The sequence below is a fragment of the Schistocerca americana genome, chromosome 5, assembly GCF_021461395.2.
Source record: "Schistocerca americana isolate TAMUIC-IGC-003095 chromosome 5, iqSchAmer2.1, whole genome shotgun sequence".
Taxonomy (NCBI): domain Eukaryota; kingdom Metazoa; phylum Arthropoda; class Insecta; order Orthoptera; family Acrididae; genus Schistocerca; species Schistocerca americana.
Genome location: NC_060123.1, coordinates 416,202,924 through 416,226,677, shown reverse-complemented (window position 1 = coordinate 416,226,677; position 23,754 = coordinate 416,202,924). Strand labels below are relative to the sequence as shown.

General features: G+C 37.1%; 1 protein-coding gene across 1 annotated transcript in view; it reads right to left on the bottom strand.

Annotated features, from left to right (window-relative positions):
* LOC124615771 (lysosomal acid glucosylceramidase-like) overlaps positions 1 to 23,754 on the bottom strand; it is a 240,052-nt gene that overhangs the window by 107,466 nt on the left and 108,832 nt on the right. The window contains exons 4-5 of the mRNA XM_047143870.1: positions 23,246 to 23,372; positions 18,098 to 18,251 (exon numbers count right to left, since the gene is read on the bottom strand). Of these exons, the coding sequence (XP_046999826.1) occupies positions 18,098 to 18,251; positions 23,246 to 23,372 (281 nt within the window). The remainder of the gene's footprint in view (positions 1 to 18,097; positions 18,252 to 23,245; positions 23,373 to 23,754) is intronic.

Here is a 23,754-nt window from a genome sequence, read left to right as displayed (position 1 = left end):
ACAGCTTCAAGGTGGTTTACAAACAGATTAAAGTTACCTGCAGGTGCTCGATATACACTTAATATTATGAAAGACTTTTTGTGAAAATCTAATTCTGTTGCACATGCTTCCATATGCTGTTCTAGGCAAAATTTATGAATGTCTATGTTCTTAAATTTATGACAGTTCCTGATGAATGTGGCAACTCCTCCTTTCTCCATTTCTGATCTACAATAGTGAGATGCTAACCTAAACCCTGTAACACTTAAAAGTTAGTTAAGAATAAAATATATCAGGAATTTTGTTCATAATGTTTCACAACTTTGGCTGATCAATAGTAACATATTTATTTTGTTTCCTGCACCAGCATTCAACTTTGTCAGTTTCATACAATAAAAATTGTAACCTAGGACACATACTTTGTTGTAAACCTTCTTTACCATTGTTATGTCATCTCTACTGCAAATTTGTTCTAAAAATCCTCTTTCCTTCTTCAGTGCCTCTCATCTGGAATTAGGAAAGAATTGGAAAATGGGTGACTCTGACAGTTCCAGCAGCATAAATGTTTTCTTGTTTCATTGCTAAGAAAAGCTTGTATGAAAAAAAGAATGAACAAAACGTCTCATTTATTACTTTCACTCTCTGGCCTAACTGTAAAACTACTGTTGGTCCTTACTTAAATTCCTTCAACAAACATTCCTGTGATTCAGTTGGTGCTCCCAGTAAAAGAATAGCCGGCTGGAGTGGCCGAGCAGTTCTAGGCGCTACAGTCTGGAACCGCACGACCGCTCTGGTCGCAGGTTCGAATCCTGCCTCGGGAATGGATGTGTGTGATGTCCTTAGGTTAGTTAGGTTTAAGTAGTTCTAAGTTCTAGGGGACTGATGACCTCAGAAGTTAAGCCCCATAGTGCTCAGAGCCATTTGAACCATTTGCTAAAGAATAAAATTATAAGCTTGTTCATTATTACCGTATGGAATGTACAATTTGATACCTCATAGAGTTGTCCTGTCTTCGCATACTGTTTTACCTCAATAGGAAAGGGAAACTGTCTGGGTTGATTGCAGAAAACTTAAGGGGGGACACTGTCACAAGTGGTAAAATACCAGTGGTCATAGGTGTCAGAGGGATGCCTTTTTTAGGATAGGGAAGGGGGAAAGAAAATGAGTTTTAAGAGAGATTGGCAGACACACTCAGTTTGAGAAAACAGATGAACAGGAGTCAGATTTTAGCATACAGCCTTGATTTAAGCAATGTTTAACAGAAAGTAATCAGAAACTGCCAGTTCATCTTCGCCAAAGCAGTTATAATCCCATTAGGATGCAGTATCAGTTATCTTAAAATTACACTAGAACATTCCGGGACTGAGAAATAAAGTTGATGAACTACTCATTTGTATTGATGAAATGAATTCATCTAACCAAATTGACACAATCTGCCTCTCTGAAAATCAAGTGACTACTGGTATAGATATGTTAGACATTTCAGGATTTAAGCTAGCTTCCTACTTCTGCAAAGTAGATATGGATGGAGGAGGAGTTGCCACATTTATTAAAAACTGCCATAAATTCAAGGACATTGACATTAATAAATTCTGTTTAGAGCAGCATCTAGAAGCATGTGCAACAGAAGTAGAGTTCCATAACAGATCCTAAATAATAGTAACTATTTACTGAGCACCTTCAGGAAATTATAATCTATTCATAAATCATCTAGAAGCTCTTTTGGGTTATTTAACAGGAAGAAACAAAGAAATTTTAATTGCTGGTGACTTTAATACGGATTTTCTAATGCAATCTTCCAGTAAACATTTACTGCAGTTAGTAATGTTGCCTTTCTATCTAACTCACACTGTGAACTTTCCAACTAGGATCACTAAATCCTCAAGGACAGCCATTGGTAACATTTTTATAGACAAATCAAAGGAACCAAATTACATGTGGTGTCCCACAAGGATCCATCTTAGGGCCATTGCTTTTTCTTGTGTACATTAATGATCTCTCATCAGTTACACTGCCAGAAGCAGAGTTTGTTTTGTTTTCAGATGACACAAGTATTGCAATAAATAGTATGTTGAGTGTAGTTCTAGAAAGATCTGCTAATGACATTTACATGGATATTAATAAATGGTTTAAAACCAACTCATTGACATTAAAGTTCGAAAAGACTCACTACATGCAATTCAGAACCTGTAAGAGATTTCCACCCAGCATATGCATCATGTATGAAGAAGAGCAGATAGAAGAGGTTGACAGTCTTAAATTCCTGGGATTACAACTTGATAATAAATTCAGTTGGGAGGAGCACATCACAGAACTGCAGAAATGCCTTAACAAATCTGTATTTGCAATTCGAGTGTTAGCAGACATAGGCAACATAAAAATGAAAAAGCTTGCATACTTTGCCTATTTTCAGTCCATAATGTCATATGGTATAATATCTTGGGGTAACTCTTCAAGTCAAACAAAAATTTTCAGAGTCGAAAAGCGTGTAATACGTATTACCTGTGGAGTAAATTCACGGACGTCCTGTAGAAACCTCTTCAAAGAACTGGGTATACTGACTACTGCCTCTCAGCATATTTACTCCTTATTGAAATTTGTCCTAAATAATATGTCTCTTTTTCCAACAAACAGCTCAGTTCATACATACAATACCAGGAAGAAAAATTATCTGCACAAGGACTTAAAAGCACTTACTTTAGTTCAAAAATGGGTCCACTACTCAGGAACACTCACCTTCAATAATCTGCCAGCAAACATAAAAAATTTAGTTACAAATAAAGATCAGTTTAAAAGGAGCCTGAAAGACTTACTAGGGGCCAACTCCTCCTACTCCATTGACGAATTTTTTAATAGAAACAAATGATGTATTGTATATACTCATACTATTAGTATTGTTATTTCCGCTAAAAAAATGATGTATTGTATATACTCATACTATTAGTATTGTTATTTCAGCTTAAAAAGAATTTTAAAAAAATTGACACATTCCACATCCATGAGGACCTCCTCGGCACAAATCTATGGAATGGAAAACTAATCTAATCTAATCCGATCTGCTCTGTACATGGGATCAGCGTCCCATCAACAGCTAACTCTTCTTCTACAGGTAACTGTATGTATTGGTTACACAGGATAGAGTATATAGGCCAAAGCTTTGTAAAACTTGTCTTTATTGTCAGCTACTGTAGCCATCTTGTTTTTGAGGTGCAAATTTGTTCTCAGTTGGAAAAATCTTTCTCTGGATGTACTATCTGTGGAAGTAGGGTACTAATGCATACTAGAACCTCTACAGAATGATGTATGGGATGATTATTCACGAACTGTTTTATTGCATAGAGTAAATTTATGGAGCTTCCATATCATTACAGCATCAAGAATATAATGTTAGTCTCTGCTCTTTCTCCCACAAAGATCCACCTCCTGGGACATCAGAGAGGCTTTGACCTCTTGAAGCTCTTGATGTTCCCACAGTGCCTCCGCAGGGAGTGTGGACCTCTGTGGCTTGCGTTCACTGTGAGTAATGGGCAAGTTAACTGTTTCTCATTGAAGCATGTGTCAGATGTCTGCCATAGAATGGTGGTGAGCTCATCTGAGGCCTGTGCCATGGTGAGTAGCTACATTCGTGAATGGCCTACAGGTGATATTGCATCAGCAGTTGATACAGGCAACTGATGTGGCCATAATGTGATTTGGAGGTGACATCCGGTACAGGTGATAGTGATGGCAGCTCTGTGAGTGGCTGACTGTGTTGCTGGCATCAGGGGAGAGGTTGTGGGTGTCAGTATAGTCTGTTCACCTGTGATGGAACTGGGTGATCCAATGTCTGTGAAGGGTGTCATGTGGTTCTCCTGTAGAGCTACACAAGTTTGAGCCTCGCAAGTGACACTGTTATTGGTGCACCACACACTAGTACATTGACAGTTTGTTTGCTACAGGACAGCACTATTCTAGACCCTGTGTATAGTGGCTGGTGGCTGGACATTGATGTCATCACATACCATTATGAACTCATATTGGCAAAGATCCTGACGAACAATGACATTGTCTGCATGTTTGGTGACAGTGGCAGCACGTACATGTTCTCAATATATGTACAAATTCAATCCACTAATTTCAGCAGGTCAGTGTGTACTGTGTCAAACATAGGTTGTGTAAAATCCACAGAAAGCAATAGGGTTTTGTTGTACAGGATCTTGGCAAATGACATATGGATGTCAGCTTTGTATGCTGACCGAATGCCCCCAAGGCAGTTCCTCAGACCAGGGCCGACTGTGGCACATCATATCACATTTGGGGTCACCAATGTGGAAGTAGTGTAGTAAGGCATACTAGAGCCACTACTGAATAATGTATGACATGGTTATAAGTTAATTGTTTTATTGCACAGAGAAAATTTTCAGAGCCTCTACACTGCTGCAGCATCAAGACTGCACTGCTAGTCTCTCCTTTTTCTTTTCCAAAGATCCTCACTTTGAGATCTCAGGGAGATTTCAACCTCTCAAAGCTCTCAGTGTTCCCACATATCTAACAAAAGTTGCATTTCCAATGCCATTTCTCAATACATTCGAACTCTCTGAAATTTTAGACTTCCCATTATCATATGAAGTCCAAACAATGTTTTGAGTTCTACTGATACAGATTTCTTTGAAAATGCTCCTCTTTCCACGTTGGAATGTCTCTGGCAGCTCAGACGAGAATGCCATTCTGGTACGAGCTGCTCAAGATGGTAGTCATTTGTGCATGAGGTGTGCTTACTTGTGTGAATGAATGTTGTATGTTTTCTTTTCTGAAGAAGGCTCTGGCAAAAAGCTAATGTGTCTTTTCATTGTGCCTGCCTGCAACTCAACATCTCATCTTTATGGTGAGTAGCAATCTATCTTCTCCTTGTATTATATTTATTCCAACCTTTCGTTTCCATTGTTTAATTTTTGTGTGTCAATTTTTTAGAATTTTTTTTGGGAACTAAAGGAAATTATCAGAACCACAATTTCAAGCAGTGACCCAAGTAAAGAAAGAGAAGATTTGTAGGTAAAGGGAACTATCAACATACGATTGATAAATCACATTTCTGGAATTGGTATCCTGGTTAATTACTCTCCTGCAGGGAGTGCCTAATATTCTATCAGCCATGATAAGATTGTGATGGAGTGACAACACTAATGGTCTCTGTTACTTGTTCTAGTCACCAAAGAACATTGCAACTCTTGCAATTTACACACAACCATTGATATTTATGCATGTAAAAATTATGCTGACATGGACCATCGTTTCCAGGTGGTTTTGTAATGACACACTAGTGCTTGACTGTTTTTCAACCTCAAATTGCATACTAACTGTAGTGGCACCTCATAACATCTCTATGGAAACTGAGTAGCTGGTGCAATGTTACAGTTGATCACTGTGGTGTCACTACCAAGAGGAGTGACTGTGATGGAAACACTTCAGAACCTAGCTTAAAGCTGGTAGAGGACAAGTCTGAGTTTGTTGTAAATTGATCTGTGAGCTGTGTAGTAACTGGACTACTGGTTTGGCTCAGGTGCTAATATCACAGATTATGTTTGTCATAGCTGGAACTTTGATTTAGGGGACTGGACATTGCTTTGGAAACAGATGTAAATTAGCTTGCACTGTTTCTGAGAAGCATTCTGTACATATTTTTCATTGTAGATAATACAATGTGAGTTGCCACTAGTTTGGGTGTAGCTTGCTTTTACAAATGTGGTGATGATTGAGGACGTATAATGCATGCAAAACAGACTTCAGACATTTTTGTAATTAGCTGAGAATGTGAGTTTTCAAGAGGAAAGCAATTACAAAAGCTTCTAATCAAAAATACTCAGTCAGGAGCTAATACCACCTGTGTTTATAGTCTTTCCATTATTTAATGAACAATGTAAAAAGTGGGATGCTTACCGCTGATGACTGCACTGATCTTTGCAAAACAGAAAGACAAATGGCTCTGTTCTTGTCAGATATGTACCGTATCACATAATACAAGAATTAGCAAATCAATGATACCAGTGGAACTTGAACCGTCTATAGTATTTTCTATATTACAACAACATTTAGCTACAAAGAAACGTATTATTGCAGCCACAATAGAATTTTGGCAGTGAAAAAATGACCACAACCAACAGTATGCAGACTGGGCCATCTCCCTACAGGGATTAATTTGGAATGGCATTTTTAATGGTTGTGCAGGCATAACTATGTAAACACTCTAATCAGGGATGTAATAGTGCATCTTATTTCTGACTTGGAAGTGATGAACCATGCACTGAGGAAATCAAATCTGTCTCTAACAGAAGTAATGCAAACAGCTTAAGCCTGTGAACTACTCGTACAGCCCAGATTTTGTGTATGATGTAAGATGTTGCAGCCAGCTCTCCATTCATGTAGGATGCCACACTATCTCTGGCAGGGCACCCATCTGCTCCATGGCTCAGATGACCTTGTAAACAACCATGCCTGACATTGTTTTACTTGCAACACATCCAATGACTCCCTGTCAGTGCACAACATGCCACAGTTGTTGCAAAAAGTGACAGCTGCAAGAGTAATGCAGATATGTCTCAACCTATGAAATTAAATCTTCTGAGTGATGAACCTCTGGAAGTACCAATGTCTCATGACACAGTCCCACAAATGTACTTTGATGTGTTCATTGACCAATACCATATGAGGTTACTTATGAACACTGGTGCTTCTGTGCCCTTGCCATACTAATCTACCAATTTAAGTTTAGGGGTGCAGATGAGACAGATATTTTGACCTGTGGACATCATCAGGTGCCCTTTCTAGGAAAATTTCCAGTTTTATTCACTTAAAACCAAGTTACTTGGACAGTAAATTTTCTAGCAGTAGCAACCCCACAGAGACAGTGTTTTTGCAGTAATCTCTTTCCATGCTTAAGAATTTACAGTTCATGAAGCAGTGCATGAGATGCACTCCAAAGGGCCTTGTTCTCATTAAAGATTCTGTGTGTGAGAAATGCTAAAATTTTCTCTCCTGGATTAGGGAAGATAATTTACTCTTAAACCAATGTGTGCCCAACACTTCTTCAAAGGTTACCTGGTGCCCTGGACTGTGGAGAAAGCAGAACTAAATAGACTCACTGATAAATATATAACACCAATTCCCCTAGTCACTTCATTAGTAATGATATACAAACCCAATGCTACTTTAACACTTTACGGCAATTTCAAAGTGATGACAGATGCACTAACTAATATGGAAACTTATCCTCCACCACTCTCTGTAAAATCAGTCCACACACCTCACTTAGTAAAATCAACACTGCAGAGGTATACTTTCAAATTCCTTTGGTAACATCATCACATGCTTACCTAGTGCCAGTACTACAAATGGCCCATACCATTATGATTTGTTACCTCTCGAAATCACTTCAGTCTCTGCCATATTGAGGTTATGGACCAATACCTTAGTGATGTCTTCATTACAAGTGTGACTCCAGAGGACCACCATCACATTCTTGAGCTTTTGTTCTAGAGATTGGCAAAAAAAGGACTCAAATGTACACTGCACAAAAGTTCTTTCCTGCAACTATCCTTGATTTATTCAGGGTTGAAATCTACTGTAAATGGATGTTCATCATGCAAGAATTATGTTGTGGCCATCACACATTTTGAAATTATATCTAACACTACACCTAACACCCTCTGTCATTTTCTAGCAACTTACAGGGCCAGCTCGACTGATGGCAGGAGACTGGTGAAGTGGCTTCAAAACCATCCATCATTGCACCCTCTTGGCCAGGCTGCACCCACTAATGGCATATGTTGTTCCTGTGGCCTCTCCTTTCTCAGGAATTGCCCCAGTGTGTGCCTTCTAGTTTGCGAGTTCAGATGTCATCCAAACTACATTGGTTGAACTGTTATGGCGCTGGTTATGGGTTGTAACTGAAGCAACAACTTCACTAACGACCTGTCACCTTGATGTTATTCATGAACACTTTTATCTTATTGAAGATTTGCGTCACCTTCTTGTGTTTTCTTGATGCAGTCAACCTACTGTGCAATGTCATGAATTATCCCATGAGACTTTGTCTCCAGCTACAGAGAGTAGAGGGCTGTAAGAGAGCTTACATCTACACCAACTCACTCTCAAATGATGTAATTGCCTTTATAGAGAATTGTTCTGTATTTCAGATTAGATTAGATTAGATTTACTTTCATTCCAATTGATCCGTAGTGAGGAGGTCCTCCAGGATGTGGAACATGTCAGAAAAACAACAATACATGACAAATATTTAAACTAAAACAAATAAGCTAATGTACCATTCCACAGGTCCCAAGTGGAATGATCGTCATTTTTTAATGAACACTAAGAGTCATTTTACAAATACTATTGCACTGAATTTAAAATAAAAAAGTTTTATATTTATTTATAAGGTAAGAAACATGTAATACAACTACTGTAATACTTATTTACAATGAACACATTACTGCACTGAAATGGTGCAGAAGTTAGATTATACTTACACACACACACACACACACACACACACACACACACACACACACACACACAAATTTTCAGTGAACACATTACTGCACTGAAATTGTGCAGAAGTTATGTTGTACTTATATACAAATCAGTTGGTTTTCCTCAGAAATTCATCAATGGAGTAGAAGGAGTTGGCCACCAATAAATCCTTTAGGCTTCTCTTAAACTGAATTTTGGGACCGATGACCATGGCAGTCTGGTCCCTTTAATCCCCCAAACCAACCAACCAACTAAACTGAATTTCATTGGTTGTTAAGCTTTTTATGGCTGCTGGCAAGTTATTGAAAATGTGTGTTCCTGAATAATGCACACCTTTTTGTACAAGACTAAGTGACTTTAAATCCTTGTGAAGATTATTCTTATTTCTAGTATTGATTCCATGAATTGAGCTGTTGGTTTGAAAAAGTGATATATTTTTAATGACAAATTTCATTAAGGAATAAATATATTGGGAAGCTGTAGTTAGTATCCCTAGTTCCCTAAACAGGCTTCTGCAGGATGTTCTTGAGTTCACACCACATATAATTCTTACTGCACGTTTTTGTGCCCGGAAAACTTTAGCTTGGCTTGATGAATTACCCCAGAAAATAATCCCATATGACATTATGGAATGAAAGTAAGCATAGTATGCCAGCTTTTTCATTTTTATATCCCCTATGTCTGACAAAATTCGCATTGCAAACAGAGATTTGTTAAGACGCTTCAGCAGTTCTGTGGTGTGCTCCTCCCAGTTGAATTTATTATCAAGCTGTAATCCCAAGAATTTAACACCGTCCACTTCTTCTATCTTCTTGTCATCATATGTTAGACATATACTCTTGGGACACCCCTTACAAGTTCTGAACTGCATGTAGTGTGTTTTTTCAAAGTTTAGTGACAAAGAATTGGCTAGGAACCAGTGATTAATGTCTACAAATATTTTATTGGCTGATCTTTCTAAGACTACACTTGATTTGCTATTTATTGCAATGTTTGTATCATCAGCAAACAAAACAAACTTGGCATCTGGTAATGTTACTGATGAAAGGTCATTGATATACACAAGAAAAAGTAAGGGCCCCAAAATGGAACCTTGTGGGACCCCACATGTAATTAGTTCCCAGTTGGATGATGCCTGATAGCTTGATACATGTCTCTTTCCTAATAACACCCTTTGTTTCCTGCCAGAGATATAAGATTTGAACCATTTTGCAGCATTTCCTGTTACACTATAATATTCTAGTTTACTTAAAAGGATATTGTGATTTACACAGTCAAATGCCTTTGACAGATCACAAAATATACCAGTTGCCTGCAATTTTTTGTCTAATGAATTAAGTACATTTTCACTGTAAGTGTAGATAGCCTTCTCAATATCAGAACCTTTTAGAAATCCAAACTGTGACTTTGACAGTATGTTATTTGAGATAAGATGGTTATAAAGACGACTGTACATTACTTTTTCGAAAATTTTTGAGAATGCTGGCAACAGTGAAATTGGACGGAAATTTGATGCTATTTCTTTATCTCCCTTCTTAAACAGTGGCTTAACTTCAGCATATTTCAGCCATTCGGGAAATATTCCACTGATAAACGACTGGTTACACAGATAGCTTAATATGTTACTTAGCTCAGAATCACATTCTTTAATTAACTTTGTTGATGTTTCATCATACCCACTAGATGTTTTTGATTTTAAAGATTTTATGATGGACATTATTTCTGTTGGGGTAGTGAGGGTCAAATTCATATTATGGAAGTTACTTGAAATGTCTGGTCTAAGGTAATCCATAGCAGCATCTACCGAACCTGACAACCCCATCTTTTCAGTAACAGTTATAAAATGTTTGTTAAAAAGTTCTGCTACACTATACACATCTGTCACCAATGCATCATTTACTCTTAATGCTATTTGTTCCTCTTCATGTCTGGTTCTACCGGTCTCCTCCTTCACTATATCCCATATTGTCTTTATTTTGTTATCTGATATGACTATCTTTTCCTTGTAATATATTTGCTTTGACATCCGTATTACAGTCTTTAATATTTTGCAGTATTTCTTATAATGTGCTATAGCATCAACATTGGAAATGTTTCGGATTGACAGATACAGTTTTCTTTTTGTTTTACAAGATACCCCTATTCCTCGAGTAATCCATGGCTTCTTTGTAGACTTTGCTCTAACCTTGGTAAGTTTTGGGGGAAAGCAGTGTTCAAATAAGGTAAGCACTTTATTAGCAAAAATGTTATATTTTTCATTCATGCCATGAGCACTGTAAACATCAGTCCAGTGAATGTCTCTGAGGAGTGTCCTAAAATAATCAATTTTTGGCTTACTGATTACCCTCGTGAGCTCAGATTTAACAGATTTTATATCCTGTTCAGTATTAACATTTAACAGAAGGAACTGCATGTCATGGTCTGAGAGGCCATTGGCTATTGGTTTTGTAATATAATTTTGTTCATTTGACTTTTCTATAAAGATATTATCAATGGCTGTTTGTGAGCAAGTGGTTATCCTAGTGGGGAACTTTACTGTGGGAATTAAGTTGAATGATAGTGTTACTAACTCAAATAGGTTCTTATTGGGAGAGTCTTTAAGGAAATCTACATTGAAATCACCAGCAACCACTATTTCTTTGTTTTTGGTTGTTAAATGGGCCAGTACAGCTTCAAGGTGGTTTACAAACAGATTAAAGTTACCTGCAGGTGCTCGATATACACTTAATATTATGAAAGACTTTTTGTGAAAATCTAATTCTGTTGCACATGCTTCCATATGCTGTTCTAGGCAAAATTTATGAATGTCTATGTTCTTAAATTTATGACAGTTCCTGATGAATGTGGCAACTCCTCCTTTCTCCATTTCTGATCTACAATAGTGAGATGCTAACCTAAACCCTGTAACACTTAAAAGTTCTATACCAGTGGTCACATGATGTTCAGAGAGGCAGATTATGTCAGCTGGGTTTGAAGACTCTAATTCATCTATGCAGATAGTTAATTCATTAATTTTATTTCTCAGTCCTCGAATATTTTGATGCAATAAAGATAGCTGACATTTCACATTGACTGACTTAAAATTGGATGGAGTTAAAATATCTGCTGACAGTTGAAAATTCTTAACCAATGGCTGTTTATGTTGATGTAATAAGCTGGAATTATGTTTTTTGATTTCTTTCTCAAACTGAAGGTTTGTCTCAGTTCTAACCTCTCTTAAAATTTGTTTTCTTTCTGTCCTCCCTACCCTAAAAAAGGGTCTTTTCTGAATCCTATAACCACTGGTATTTTACCACTCATGACAGTGCCTCCCCCCTTTAACTTTCCTGCTATTTCCCCAGCCAATTTACCCTTCCCCTTCCTGTTGAGGTGAAGGCCATGCCTAGTATAATCCCACCTACTGACAGAATCAACATGAACCACACCAATGTGTGACCCCGCACCCGACATGAGCAGCCGTTCCAGCTCCAAATTAACTCTCTTGACAGAAGAGTTCAAATGAGGTCGGTCATGGCGCCCAAGAACAGATACAAACTCAACACTGGTATGCCTCGATGCTGATGCAATCTTCGCCAGGTCACACTCTATGCTGTACCCAGGATCTCTGTCAATACTGTTACCTGCCCCACCCACTATAACCACGGTGTCTTCCTTAGTGAAATCTTTGCAAAGTGATCCTAAATCCTCTGTCACCTGCTCCAGACCAGCACTAGGTTTAAAAAAATTGGTGACCTGGTATTCTGATCCTAGTTCATCCTGCAAGAGTTGGCCAACACCTCTTCCATGGGAACTACCTAACAACAACACTTTCTTTCTCTTTACTGATTTCCCTACATTCTTACTTTTCAATTTGCTGCTGAAAGTTTGTTGTGCCCTGTCTACACCTGTAACTGCTTGAGGCTCACCAGCTTCTAACTGAAGCAACAGGTCAAATCTATTTTCCACATTCACCATAAAGCTGTCAGACAAAGTTCTAGGCCTGTTCCTCCTGTTGCCTGTTGCCACTTCCCACCTCTCTTTACCCTTCTCCCTCCTTAACCTGTCAAGATCTCCCCTGGCCTTGTCTAACTCAGCCTGAAGGGCAGCAATTTTCCCCTCCTGTTCCAGTATCTTCCTATCTCTACTACAAATCCTACAAAACCACTGATGAGTCTCATTTACTTCCCCTATTCCCACGCCACTACAGTCACCCACATGGAAAAAACTACAGCACCCATCACACCAAAGCCCCGACCTAACAATTCTACGGCAAGTCAAGCACTTTTCACTCATGATAAACGTAATAATTTATTAAGAATAAGTCAGTTAAATTACAGATAAACACGAAAATATGGTTACACAAATTTGGCCTATACGCAACTGTGTGTAAACAAAAACAAAAGTGCAAAGTTTCTGAAACAACAAGTTAAACTTTACGCTACTTTCCGGAAATGCTAGTTAAATAATGAAGAGGTACGCTAAGTTAAATTGCTGGAGAGAGCAAGGAACAACTAAACGAAATTCTATAGATTTGCTGCAGCAGAACGTAAACAGAAAATACGACTGTACGGTCTTTTCGCGTTTTCTGCTATATTACGTAATGAGAAATGAAACCTTTAATGGTACACTTAAACGGCACACTAATACACTTATTTACCACGTAATCAGTACTAATCTATGTGTTTTATAATCTAAAATAACTTATCTTTACGAGAACACCAAACCTCGCGCTAGTCGCTTGGCTGCAGGGCTACCATTGTTGCCATATTTAATGTCCGCAAAATTAGGTCTTATTACTTATTACTCAGAATCTCCTCCAATTGCCTCTGCACAAATAGTGGATATTATCTACAAGCTAACTATCTAAACAACATTTCTACATGAAAGTCTTTCATCTGATTGCTGGGAAGAGGAGCAACAACCTGTTACAATGCAGTGTTAATGTGCCTATGAACAATAACATAAGTAACTCTACCTCATTCAAGGTAGGTATACTTTCTGACTGGTGCAATGCCAATAGCCTGTCTATGAACATAAATAAAACACAGGAATTAAACATTTCTTATAACAATAGAATCACCTTAGAGACAGTTCCTGTAAAGTGTCTTGGCATTGTTTTGCAAAATAATTTAGGCTGGCAGGCACATGTGAATTGTTTAACACCAAATATTTCTAAAGGAATATTTATGCTCAGAAAATTACAAGCAACATTAGATGAGGAAATTTTTCTTTCTGTTTATTATAGTTACATTCACTCTGATTTGACGTATGGGCCAATCTTGTGGGGAAATAATTGCTACTCAAAATGCTTATTTACAGCCCAGAAAAAAGCTATCAGACTGATATGTACAGTACCACCTAGAACTCACTGCAGAGAATTATTTATTAAACTTAGTATTATGACCTTGCCATGTATACGCATATTTCAATGTCTCTTGTACATTAAAAAGAACTTGTCTAGTTTTGATCTGAATTCTGATGTACATAGTTATAACACATGACACCGTAATTATGTAAGAAAAGACCACTGCTCCAATACCAAAACTCTAAACAGCTTCAAACACATATCTGTAAAGCTATTTAATAAACTACCAGAGTCAGTTAAGAGTCTGGAGCTGAAAAAATTTAAGACAGTTGTAAGAACTTTATTAATTCAAAATTGTTTTTATACAATGGAAGATTTCTGTGAGCATAATTTCTAACATAGATTAATTATTTGTGTATTTATTGTCATTGTTGTTTGCACATTTATTGACGTTGCTTTTACAAGCTTTACATCCCTGTAAATGTTTTGTTTTTGGGCAATAAAAATCAATCAATCATCAAGTGTTCCTCACATCGTTAGTGTCAAGTAGTGTTGAGTGTTGTGTTGTCTCCAAAAGGTAGCTGCTGAGTGTTGTAGGCAAACAAACGGATGAATGTGATTCAGAAATAGGCTCCTGTATAATCTTCCAAAGGCAGACAATGGCAGATGCATGAAGGACCAAATTTTGTTCAACATTCACATCATCAACACAAAAATACCTCCACCACCAGGCTGAACAGTGTCCTGTCATCAAAAACACAATGCATTTGGTTTTCACTGTGCTCGTACCCTTCCATCAATGAATCCAAATGTGCACCAGAACTCGTGAGTCTGGATACGCTTTTCACATGCTTTGAGCATCCATTTGCAGAGTTTCTGTGTCGTGTCAATCTCTGTACCTTGTGAGGAGTGGTCAGTGGAGATAAACTTTCTTGCCTAAGGAATTTACTTCTGAGACTAGACCAATGACCTTGCTGTTTGGTCCCCCCCCCCCTCCCCCCAAATCAACCAACCAACCTCTGAGACTGGTGGTTTTCCTGAACCCAAGGTACTGGTACTCATAGTGCATCCTCAAAATTAATGAAATGTGAAAAGCTCAGTGCTGTACCAAACAGCCAGCTGCAGTCAAGTGCACTAATATTGTACGCCTAGTTCATCCTGCATTCAACTATTAAATGATAGCCAGTAGAAGGTTTGTGTATGTGTTAGTCAAATGTCTGAAGAAGAATTGGGGGCTAATTGTTTCATACCATAAGTACCATAATTTTTTTACTTATACATTTATTATGTCATCCAATAATGGAAAAGAACAATTCTGTATCTGAGTTTTGCCAATGATACAACTAATGATAGATTCAACCCAATACCCAGGTTGGAAGATCACCAGATAACAATTTCGGAGACTGAAGACGTTACAACACCCTCGAATCAATTAAAGAAAACACTGGAAATGCATAATTTTTTAATTTAACTGGGTAAATTAGAGTTAACTGTATTTATGATCCATCACTACTCTACTGCAAGTTCATCATTCATAAAAAAAAAGTATTACAGAAGTTAAAAATATTAACACCCTTTATAAAAGTTGATACTAAATACAAGCTCAAGAAACTCAACATAATAAATGGTAGAACAAGAAGAATCCAAAATAACAGTTTGAGAAAACAAGTGATGATGAAATTTTACATAACTATGATGGAACCAGTAGTCATGTACAGCAGTACAGTCCTGAATCACTGTAGTTTGAGTATGGTGGTAGAAGCACAACAAACCAAGTTGAAGTTCCAGCATTTTAAAAAACTTTGTCATTGTGCCAACCTACAGTTGAGATTTCTTGTATACTTTTCTTATATTAACTCAATACTGCTCTATAGCATAACTCTTCTAGGGGAATGCACCTGGGATAAAAACAATGTTTATTTTCCAGAAGCATACAGCAAAAGTATTATGTAAAATTAAAAATCAAATATGTTGCAAAACCTTCTTCAGTAAGCTTGAAATTCTTACATTCACATTACAGTACATTTACCTCCTATGGTTATTTTTCCTGGGTTTAGGATGACCTATTAAATATACAAACACAAGACTAGAAGTAATGGTGATCACTATATGTGCCACTGTCTTGGTTCAGAATGAAATTTTACATGCTGGTGAAAAGTTAACAGGTTGATGGCACACATCAAGTAGGCAACTGGAAATCTCCATGCACTCAAAATGAAAGCAAGGGGTACCTTCTTAGCTTCTCTTTCTGTAATGTAACAGGATATTTGGACTTCTGGCTAACATTAATGATTATTTTATACACATTTTAACTTTTCCAATAAAAAGTCATCTGTTAGCCTTCTCTGTAATGTTACATAATTTCTTAGTGTGAATCACATGGAAACAGGATCTGAGAAGTGTAAGAAGAAGGACAAAGAATATTTTCAAAGTTGCTGCATTTTCCCTGGAAAATGTAAATGCAAAAAATGTGGAAAGTCAAAGGCAGGATAAGAATATTCATAAATTTAAATACTTTAAGCTCTGCAAGAACCAATATCAAAGATAGCCAATTGCTGTGCATCTTCTTGGTAAATGAGGAGACTACATGGAGAGGAAAGAGGAAGCAGGCATACTGTAAGATACCAGTGAGAATCTTGTGCTGGTAAGATGTCTTGCCAAGGTGCTGAAGGAAGGTAGCATCAACAATTTAAAAGCTTATTGTAAAAGGTCCTGCACAGAGTTTAAGGTTTGTACAGATTTGTGAGCATAAATAACCATTCAGATTTTTGGAAAGGAACCTTAATTATGGGAACAACAGAATTAATTATTTTCACCAACAGAAGACCCATGCCATCACTTGACTTTTGAAAACTTGTGTCTTGCTAAATATTGGCAACATGGACTCTTGTGAGAAAAGTAAAATTATAAACCTGCTAGTTCCTGAACTACTCAATATTAATTCATAAACTGACATAATATATCCAATTTTTTTTTATTGAACAGTGTTTTTACAGGAAGTAACTATCACTTTGAATACTATAGATTATGAATATGAAAGTCTGTGTTCCCTGGCTTTGCCTAACTAAATCATAACTTAATGCTGAATAAAACTGAGGATAAGGTAGGTTTCCCATTATGATAATTTCTAGAAATGAATGTGTTTACTAGTATTGATTTCCACCAGCATATATGGTGAGTAGTGAGCACCACTGAATTGATAAAAAAATGTGGCGGCATCATAAGGCAAAACTCCATTTCATTCTCCTTTACAAAACCAGTTTTACTTGTAGACAACATGTTTTCAGCTGAACACTAACTATGCTTAAATTTCAAGAGTTTCTTAAGTTTGTGATTGTATTGCATGTAGTGTAAAATAATAGTGTAACTGATCCAAATTAAAACAGACTAAAGTCTCTACCTCCCCTTGTCACTGTCATTTTTGGAGTGCTTCAATTGGATTACTGCTAACTTGTGGTGAAAGCAAACAAAGCTGCTAAGTGCACTGAGAAATAGCTTTGTAATTAAATTAATTCTGAATTGATGCAACTATATATATGTTTGGTTTTATGTACTTCCTGCAGCACAAAAAAATTATTCTATTATTCTTTTGTCAATACTGAGTAATATGCCAGCAGTACAGATCAGCCTACATTAATTAATCAGATTGAAAAAAAAGGGAGCAAGAATCATAAAGTAATAACCCTGAAAATTAATTTACAATAAGTCAATAATTCTGCCCATTCTGCCCGAAAGTTTGTTAGCAGTCTGTAAATGAAGCAGTAATTATAATATCCTTCTGCAAGAAATTAATATCTTGAGAAGAAGAAGAGCTGCAGAGATATGGTACCTCACACGTATGTATCACTGCGAAGGAAATCCTTCTATGGTACAACCTAAAGTCAAAGTGGCTCCTTGCACCCAGAGGCAAGCTAAACAACTGGGACTTCTGTCACATCATTGAGTTGTGCACATCAGTATTGCATAACTGTATAGGTGGACTGATATTTCAAAACAAACTTAGTCATTATAAGCTTCTAATGATATCACAAACTCTCCAAATGCACAAATCTTGCCTGGTGATGACTGTGGCAGGATTTATTAATGTGATTATCACTAAGTAATAAAGTAATGGTAAATTAGCCTGAAGTGTAAGCAAACTTACTAAAGTCATTCTTACCTCTCGAAAAGCAACTGTTCGCTACAACAGGAGTGGAGCAAAGGACGGAATTTTCATTTTCAACATGAATGGTTTTTAATGCTTACTGATTGAGCACTTTATGCTGAAATATATATGAACATCAAGGGAAAAATAAAACTGAATAATTTTGTAAAAACAACTGTTACCTTAAGATTGTAGTCCTCCCATGTCAAATTAAATTTTGTAAGCTGAGTATCATTTTCATAATCATCATATGTATAGCCACGTATAGAAAAGTCACATCCAGCTATAGGCACCCTTCCCATGTTCAGGCTGATACCAGAGGATGTGAAATAAGACCTGTAAATAAATTAACATAACTGAGGCAAGAATTTTCAATGCAATTAGTTTATACAGTCTTGTGATGGTCTTTGTTTGTGTTATAATTTAAAATATTTTGCCTTTTTATTTACTAATTTAGTTTCACATTTACTTTGAGCCCTTGCATTCCTCTCATTGTGATATTTTATTTTTATTATTTCATCATTGATATTTTTACTCATCCTTCCATCCTGACCAGTTAATCCTGAATCTGGAGTTGCCCAAACCTTCTGTGCCTATCTCCATTTCCTATTTCTCCTGCCTTATCTATTCCATAGCCTTCCACTGTGTCGTCTTGTCTGTCTATTACTGCAGTATTCTTCAAGATCCTAAGGGTAGCTTGCACTAAATCCAAAGCCTTTGAATCAGCTCCAATGGTGTGCATGTATCTTATAAAGTAAATCAAGGAAGCAGGAAAACCCAAACACTTCTGGATGTTGTGAGGTGATTGACAACTGGATTAGTTGCGATTAGATGAGATCTAAAAGACTTAAATACATATCTGAATATCATCTTAGTGCTGTGTAATGTGACATCTCAGATCAGAGTTGCACTCTGAGATTTTAGTGTTACAATACTGACCAATATAGCAAACTTGAGAAGAAATTGTCTATCTCCATGTGGAGTAGAACTATATGCTGCACTGAAAATGGTAGGTCAGACTGATATTCAGACCTGAAATGGTCTGACACTTATCCTGTATAATCAATAGTTAATCTGCATCATGTTAATTCAAGTAACTGAAACCGATAATAATAATGTTACTGTGAATGTGATTTATTTTCAGCTCCTATGCTTAGATTAATCTTACTGTATGATGACCACTAGCAATGGAAAAAGCTTTTTCTGATGCAGAGTTAAAACGTTACAGTACCATATATCTTGTAATCAGACTCAATTAGCCTCTTGCATGTATCTACACTGTACTTTGATGCTTGACTATGCTTTGATTAAAAGTATATTTTCAGTGGAGATTAATAACTTTGTGACTGGCATTTCAATGACTTGAGTAATAGTGACCAGCTGCCAACCACCAACCAATCACATTTATTTTCAATAAAAACTGCTGTCAAGCTTGGTTGGCTTCATGCCAGCAACTGTGCTCCCCCCATCCCAACTCCAGCTCCCCAAAAATCTCACTGATATTGTTTTCAGTTTTCAACCAGCTTTCTATACCTAGTAGTATGTGAGCTTCACTGCTTTTCAGGAGTGCTGTAAACTCAGGCACTTTCTTTGAATGCTTCAGCAGTTACCCATCAGGATTTTAATACTGTTACCTGCAGAAGGCATTTCTTTCGATCTTACACTGATACTTCTAGATTTCCTACAGCTATCATTATCTGGATTGGATGGAGAGTTGCCTAACCCAAAAAACCCTTCTGTGCATCCCAGTCAGCTACCTGAGTAGCAGCCTCTGATGCATAGCACCCATCTGACCCATTTAGGGGGACCCTATAGTTCTCGGTCCTATGGCTCAAGTCTTGGAAGTTGCAGCCTAGCTTGCCACAGAACCTTCAAAGTCTCTGGTTCAGTCTTTCCACTCAGCTCAGAACCAAAGGGCCATGGTTAGTTCTGGGGACAATGCTGCAAATTGAGGACTTGTTGAAACTCCATGTACAAGGCTAGCCTTCTCAACTTTTTCTGATATTTGCTGGAATGTTCCAAGTATGACCCTGGAGCCCAGATGACAGGCACCATTTGTCTCAGTGTTTACCACAGCCTACAGTTGGTTGCATCCTGTCCCTCAATGGCTGCTGGAATAGTCTCTTCAACACGTTGAATGAAGCCCCCAAGCATACACACTGAGTGATCTGATGTCCTTTCCTGTCCCTGCTGCCATTTTCGTGAGGGGTACTATCATTTGCCAAATGTTTAAACTGCTGACAATTAATAGACCTTTACCCTTTTGCACCTGCCTCCTCTCGACACATGATGAAACAGATTTCCCCAAAACAGGTGAACTGAGTCACACTGGCTCAGTTCCAGTTGCTGTGTAAGACAGCACCTCAAACTTGTTGGTTAGTGGGATTGGTACAACACCCTGAGTCCTCCCTGGTCCCCACCCACCTTATACAGGACACCCAGATCAACCACAGAGATCTCACCCACAGTTGAGTGGATGAGAAATGATAGATTCTGTACTTTCTGCAGAGGAGTCAGGATCCACAGGAGAGGATAGTACTTGAAGTATCTCGTGAACTGGTATCACAGGCACACAAATCTTGGAAGCTTTCCCAACTGACCAATTTGCACCAGTTTCCAATCATTTGACAGCAGTCAGGGTGATTTCCATCTGCTTACAAATGTCAACCAACTCATCCCATCTTCGAGAATAGAATTCAGAGTAGGGCTACATTTTGGCTGGAGAAATGTATTACAGGGCAGTGAAGAAATAACTTTAAATGAAGCTCTGGTACTGATTATCTTTTAATCTGTTGAGCTAAAAAGTTGATGATTACTTATAAGAATTAAAGCAAATACATAAAATGAGATTTCTGTTAAGGAAACACAAAAAACTGTGGTAAAAGTTACCAGTTTCCTAAAACATTTTGAGGTTAATTATTCTTGTTATAAAACTCAAAAACAGAGTTAATTTATGATAAATGTGGGTAATATATAAAGACTACTTCCTTTAATGGAAAACTAGAGGTAATTCAATATGTCAGCTACAGTATCCGCTACATTAACAACGACATACCCTGATTTACTGCAAATTACTCGTAGATTATTCACTGGACAATAGTAGCTACTGAAAATTCTCAAGAAAGTACATTTATTTGCATTGATATACAAGGAAGTTCAGGGGTGATGAATTCTTCGGCAGTAACTGTGAACCACAAACACTGATCTGCTACGAAATAAGTTATGTAACCAAGGAACTCACAATGATAACTTATGAAACTACAGTCTTGTGAGTGCCTGAAAATTCTCAAAAATAATCTATTTCTCACTTAATTATACAATGAAATTAGACAATGATTGCTTTGAATGAGGACAGGTCTATTGTTCTCAAAAATTTTAAAAGATCACAAGTAGGTTTAAGCCTACAATTGGTGGTAACAGTACGAATTTATTGTGGCACTCTCAAATGTTTCAAATTTCACACTATATCACAGTACAAATGGGTATTGATACAATCAATGAAAAAATATGCAGATCTGCTAATAATTGCTAAGATTTGCTAATAATCATAAAATAATGCTGGAGCATGAAGGAGAGAATGACAGAGAGGGAGAAAGTTTGGGACAAAAAAAAAAACACTATGTCAGGATACAGGAGGAATGGCATATAAAATGACAGGAGACGAAGGGTGACATCAATACAGGGGAAGTGGGCAACTTAATAAAGGTACAGGTCAGGATTATTGTGAAAACAAAGGATGACCTGGAGGGAGTGTTTCCACCTGGACTCAAAGCATCTGCTGAATTTTTGGTGTTGTTTTGTGCAATGTATTCAGTAACTAGGCGGATGGTTTCGCAGTTTGCCACAGTTTGAAAATGGCTAATATGACTATGCAGCTGGTTTGTTAACGTAGTCATATTAAATGCCATATTGCAATCACAGCACAGCTACAGATACAAATAAATCCTTGGTAGCAGACATAATGTCAATGAATCTATATGCATGAAGGTAAATGGTTTCCAATCCAGATGACAGGAGAAATTTTCACCACTAGAAACAGGCTGTCAAGAGGTGGAAATATTGTGACACATAGCTCCCAATAACAAGAATGTGTGAAGTTGTATCTTAGTTCCTCTTTTATTTAGGCCTAGTTATTTATTTGACCTGTGGGCATTTTGCACAGTAATATTGGTTTATCAAGGATGTTTCAGAAATTGCTGTGTATTTTTTGTTTTTACTGATTCAATTTTTATTTACTCCAGTAGGATTAAAAGGTGTACAGCAATTAAATATAATTATGACTCATCATAAATATAAAACATTCAGCGTTGTATATTTGTTAAAGGTCTGAACTTGTTTAATGAGGATATTTCATTGCCACAATTTAATCATAATGTTCAGACATACCATTTATTAAAGAGCTCATATCTACTTCATTGAAGACAGTTGGATTCTGAATAGATTAGCAGTCACTATTAGGTAATGTACTTTTGTTTCCGTTGACTATGTAACCACGAGGAACAAACTTAAGCTAGACTTCAGTACATATAAATCCTCTCAGTCAGCATTATGCAAGATGATATGGATATTGAAACCATAACATTCAGTTCCTTCCCAGTTATTTCTACTAAGTCTCAGTAGCACTCTAACTACCTGGTGAATGTAAAAATGTTTTATACTGAGGTCTGTTAACTATAAGAACCACTGCCTCATATGTCACCAAGTACATTACTGCACAAAAGCACTCAAAGGGCTGTTCAGTGGAGTACTGGATTAATTCTTTGACCTCAAACTTGATTCCTCCTTTGTGTATATAGCCAGACCCTCTACCCTTATATTGTCACTGCAGTGATGTTACAGTGGCTTGCATCAGTCAGGGGACACCAGTTTGGTTTCTGTGACTTCTGCATAATTCTTTGTTATGGGTAACACATTTGTAGAAATATCTTTAGATTTTTTAATTTCCCATAGTTATTTACTATTTGTTATTGAACAAGCTTCCCAGGTTTTGACGAAAAAGGCCAAATGTATTTTTATTGTTACCCTCTGTGCTCTCCAAGTTCCCACAGTTTTTTCACTAATTGCTGCTACTGGGCATATCACCATTCAGCAATTACATCTGTAAGAAACATTTACTCTAAAAAGGACCCTGAGGGAATTAATGGAAATGAAATTGACTAGATAGACAGTGCATATAAATATCCTGAATATTGTCTTATATAAATTTTCACAACAGACTGTTTAAGTGGAATCTACTACCTTGTTACCTTCACAAAGAATATGGTCCATAAAATATGGATATAAGTAACAAATAAATGTATTTAAATAATTCTAACGTTAGCTATTATTACCTCATGAGATTTTGTTGAGCATCTGGTGAAAGGGAAAATACATTAATCCCAGCAGAGTCAGTAAATCCAGTTCCAAAGCCCTTGACAGTTTGATATTTAGTACCTCTATCAACTTGCAGTGTCAGGCCTACAAGTAAAATAAAATGTGAGAGTGCTTAAGTAGGTAAGTACATTAATTTTTCACGAAAATATGTAGCTAATATTACTTAGATGCCTAATGTGCCTAAAATACAAATAACCTCAAATTTTGCAAAAACAGACGTAATGTCTGATGGGATAACAGCAATCAGTGATTTTATAATGTTACTTATAGTCCGTCTTGATCGCAAATTTTTTTTTTTATTCATATGACCGGTTTCGGTTCATTCAGAACCATCTTCAGATCTGTAACAATAATGATATTAATTTACTATTTCACGGAAGCAACTCTTTTTCATCCTATTTTATGTGATGCAGCACGCGAAAGTTGCTGGATTTGGATGTGTTACTCCCGTAACTGAAATATCAGG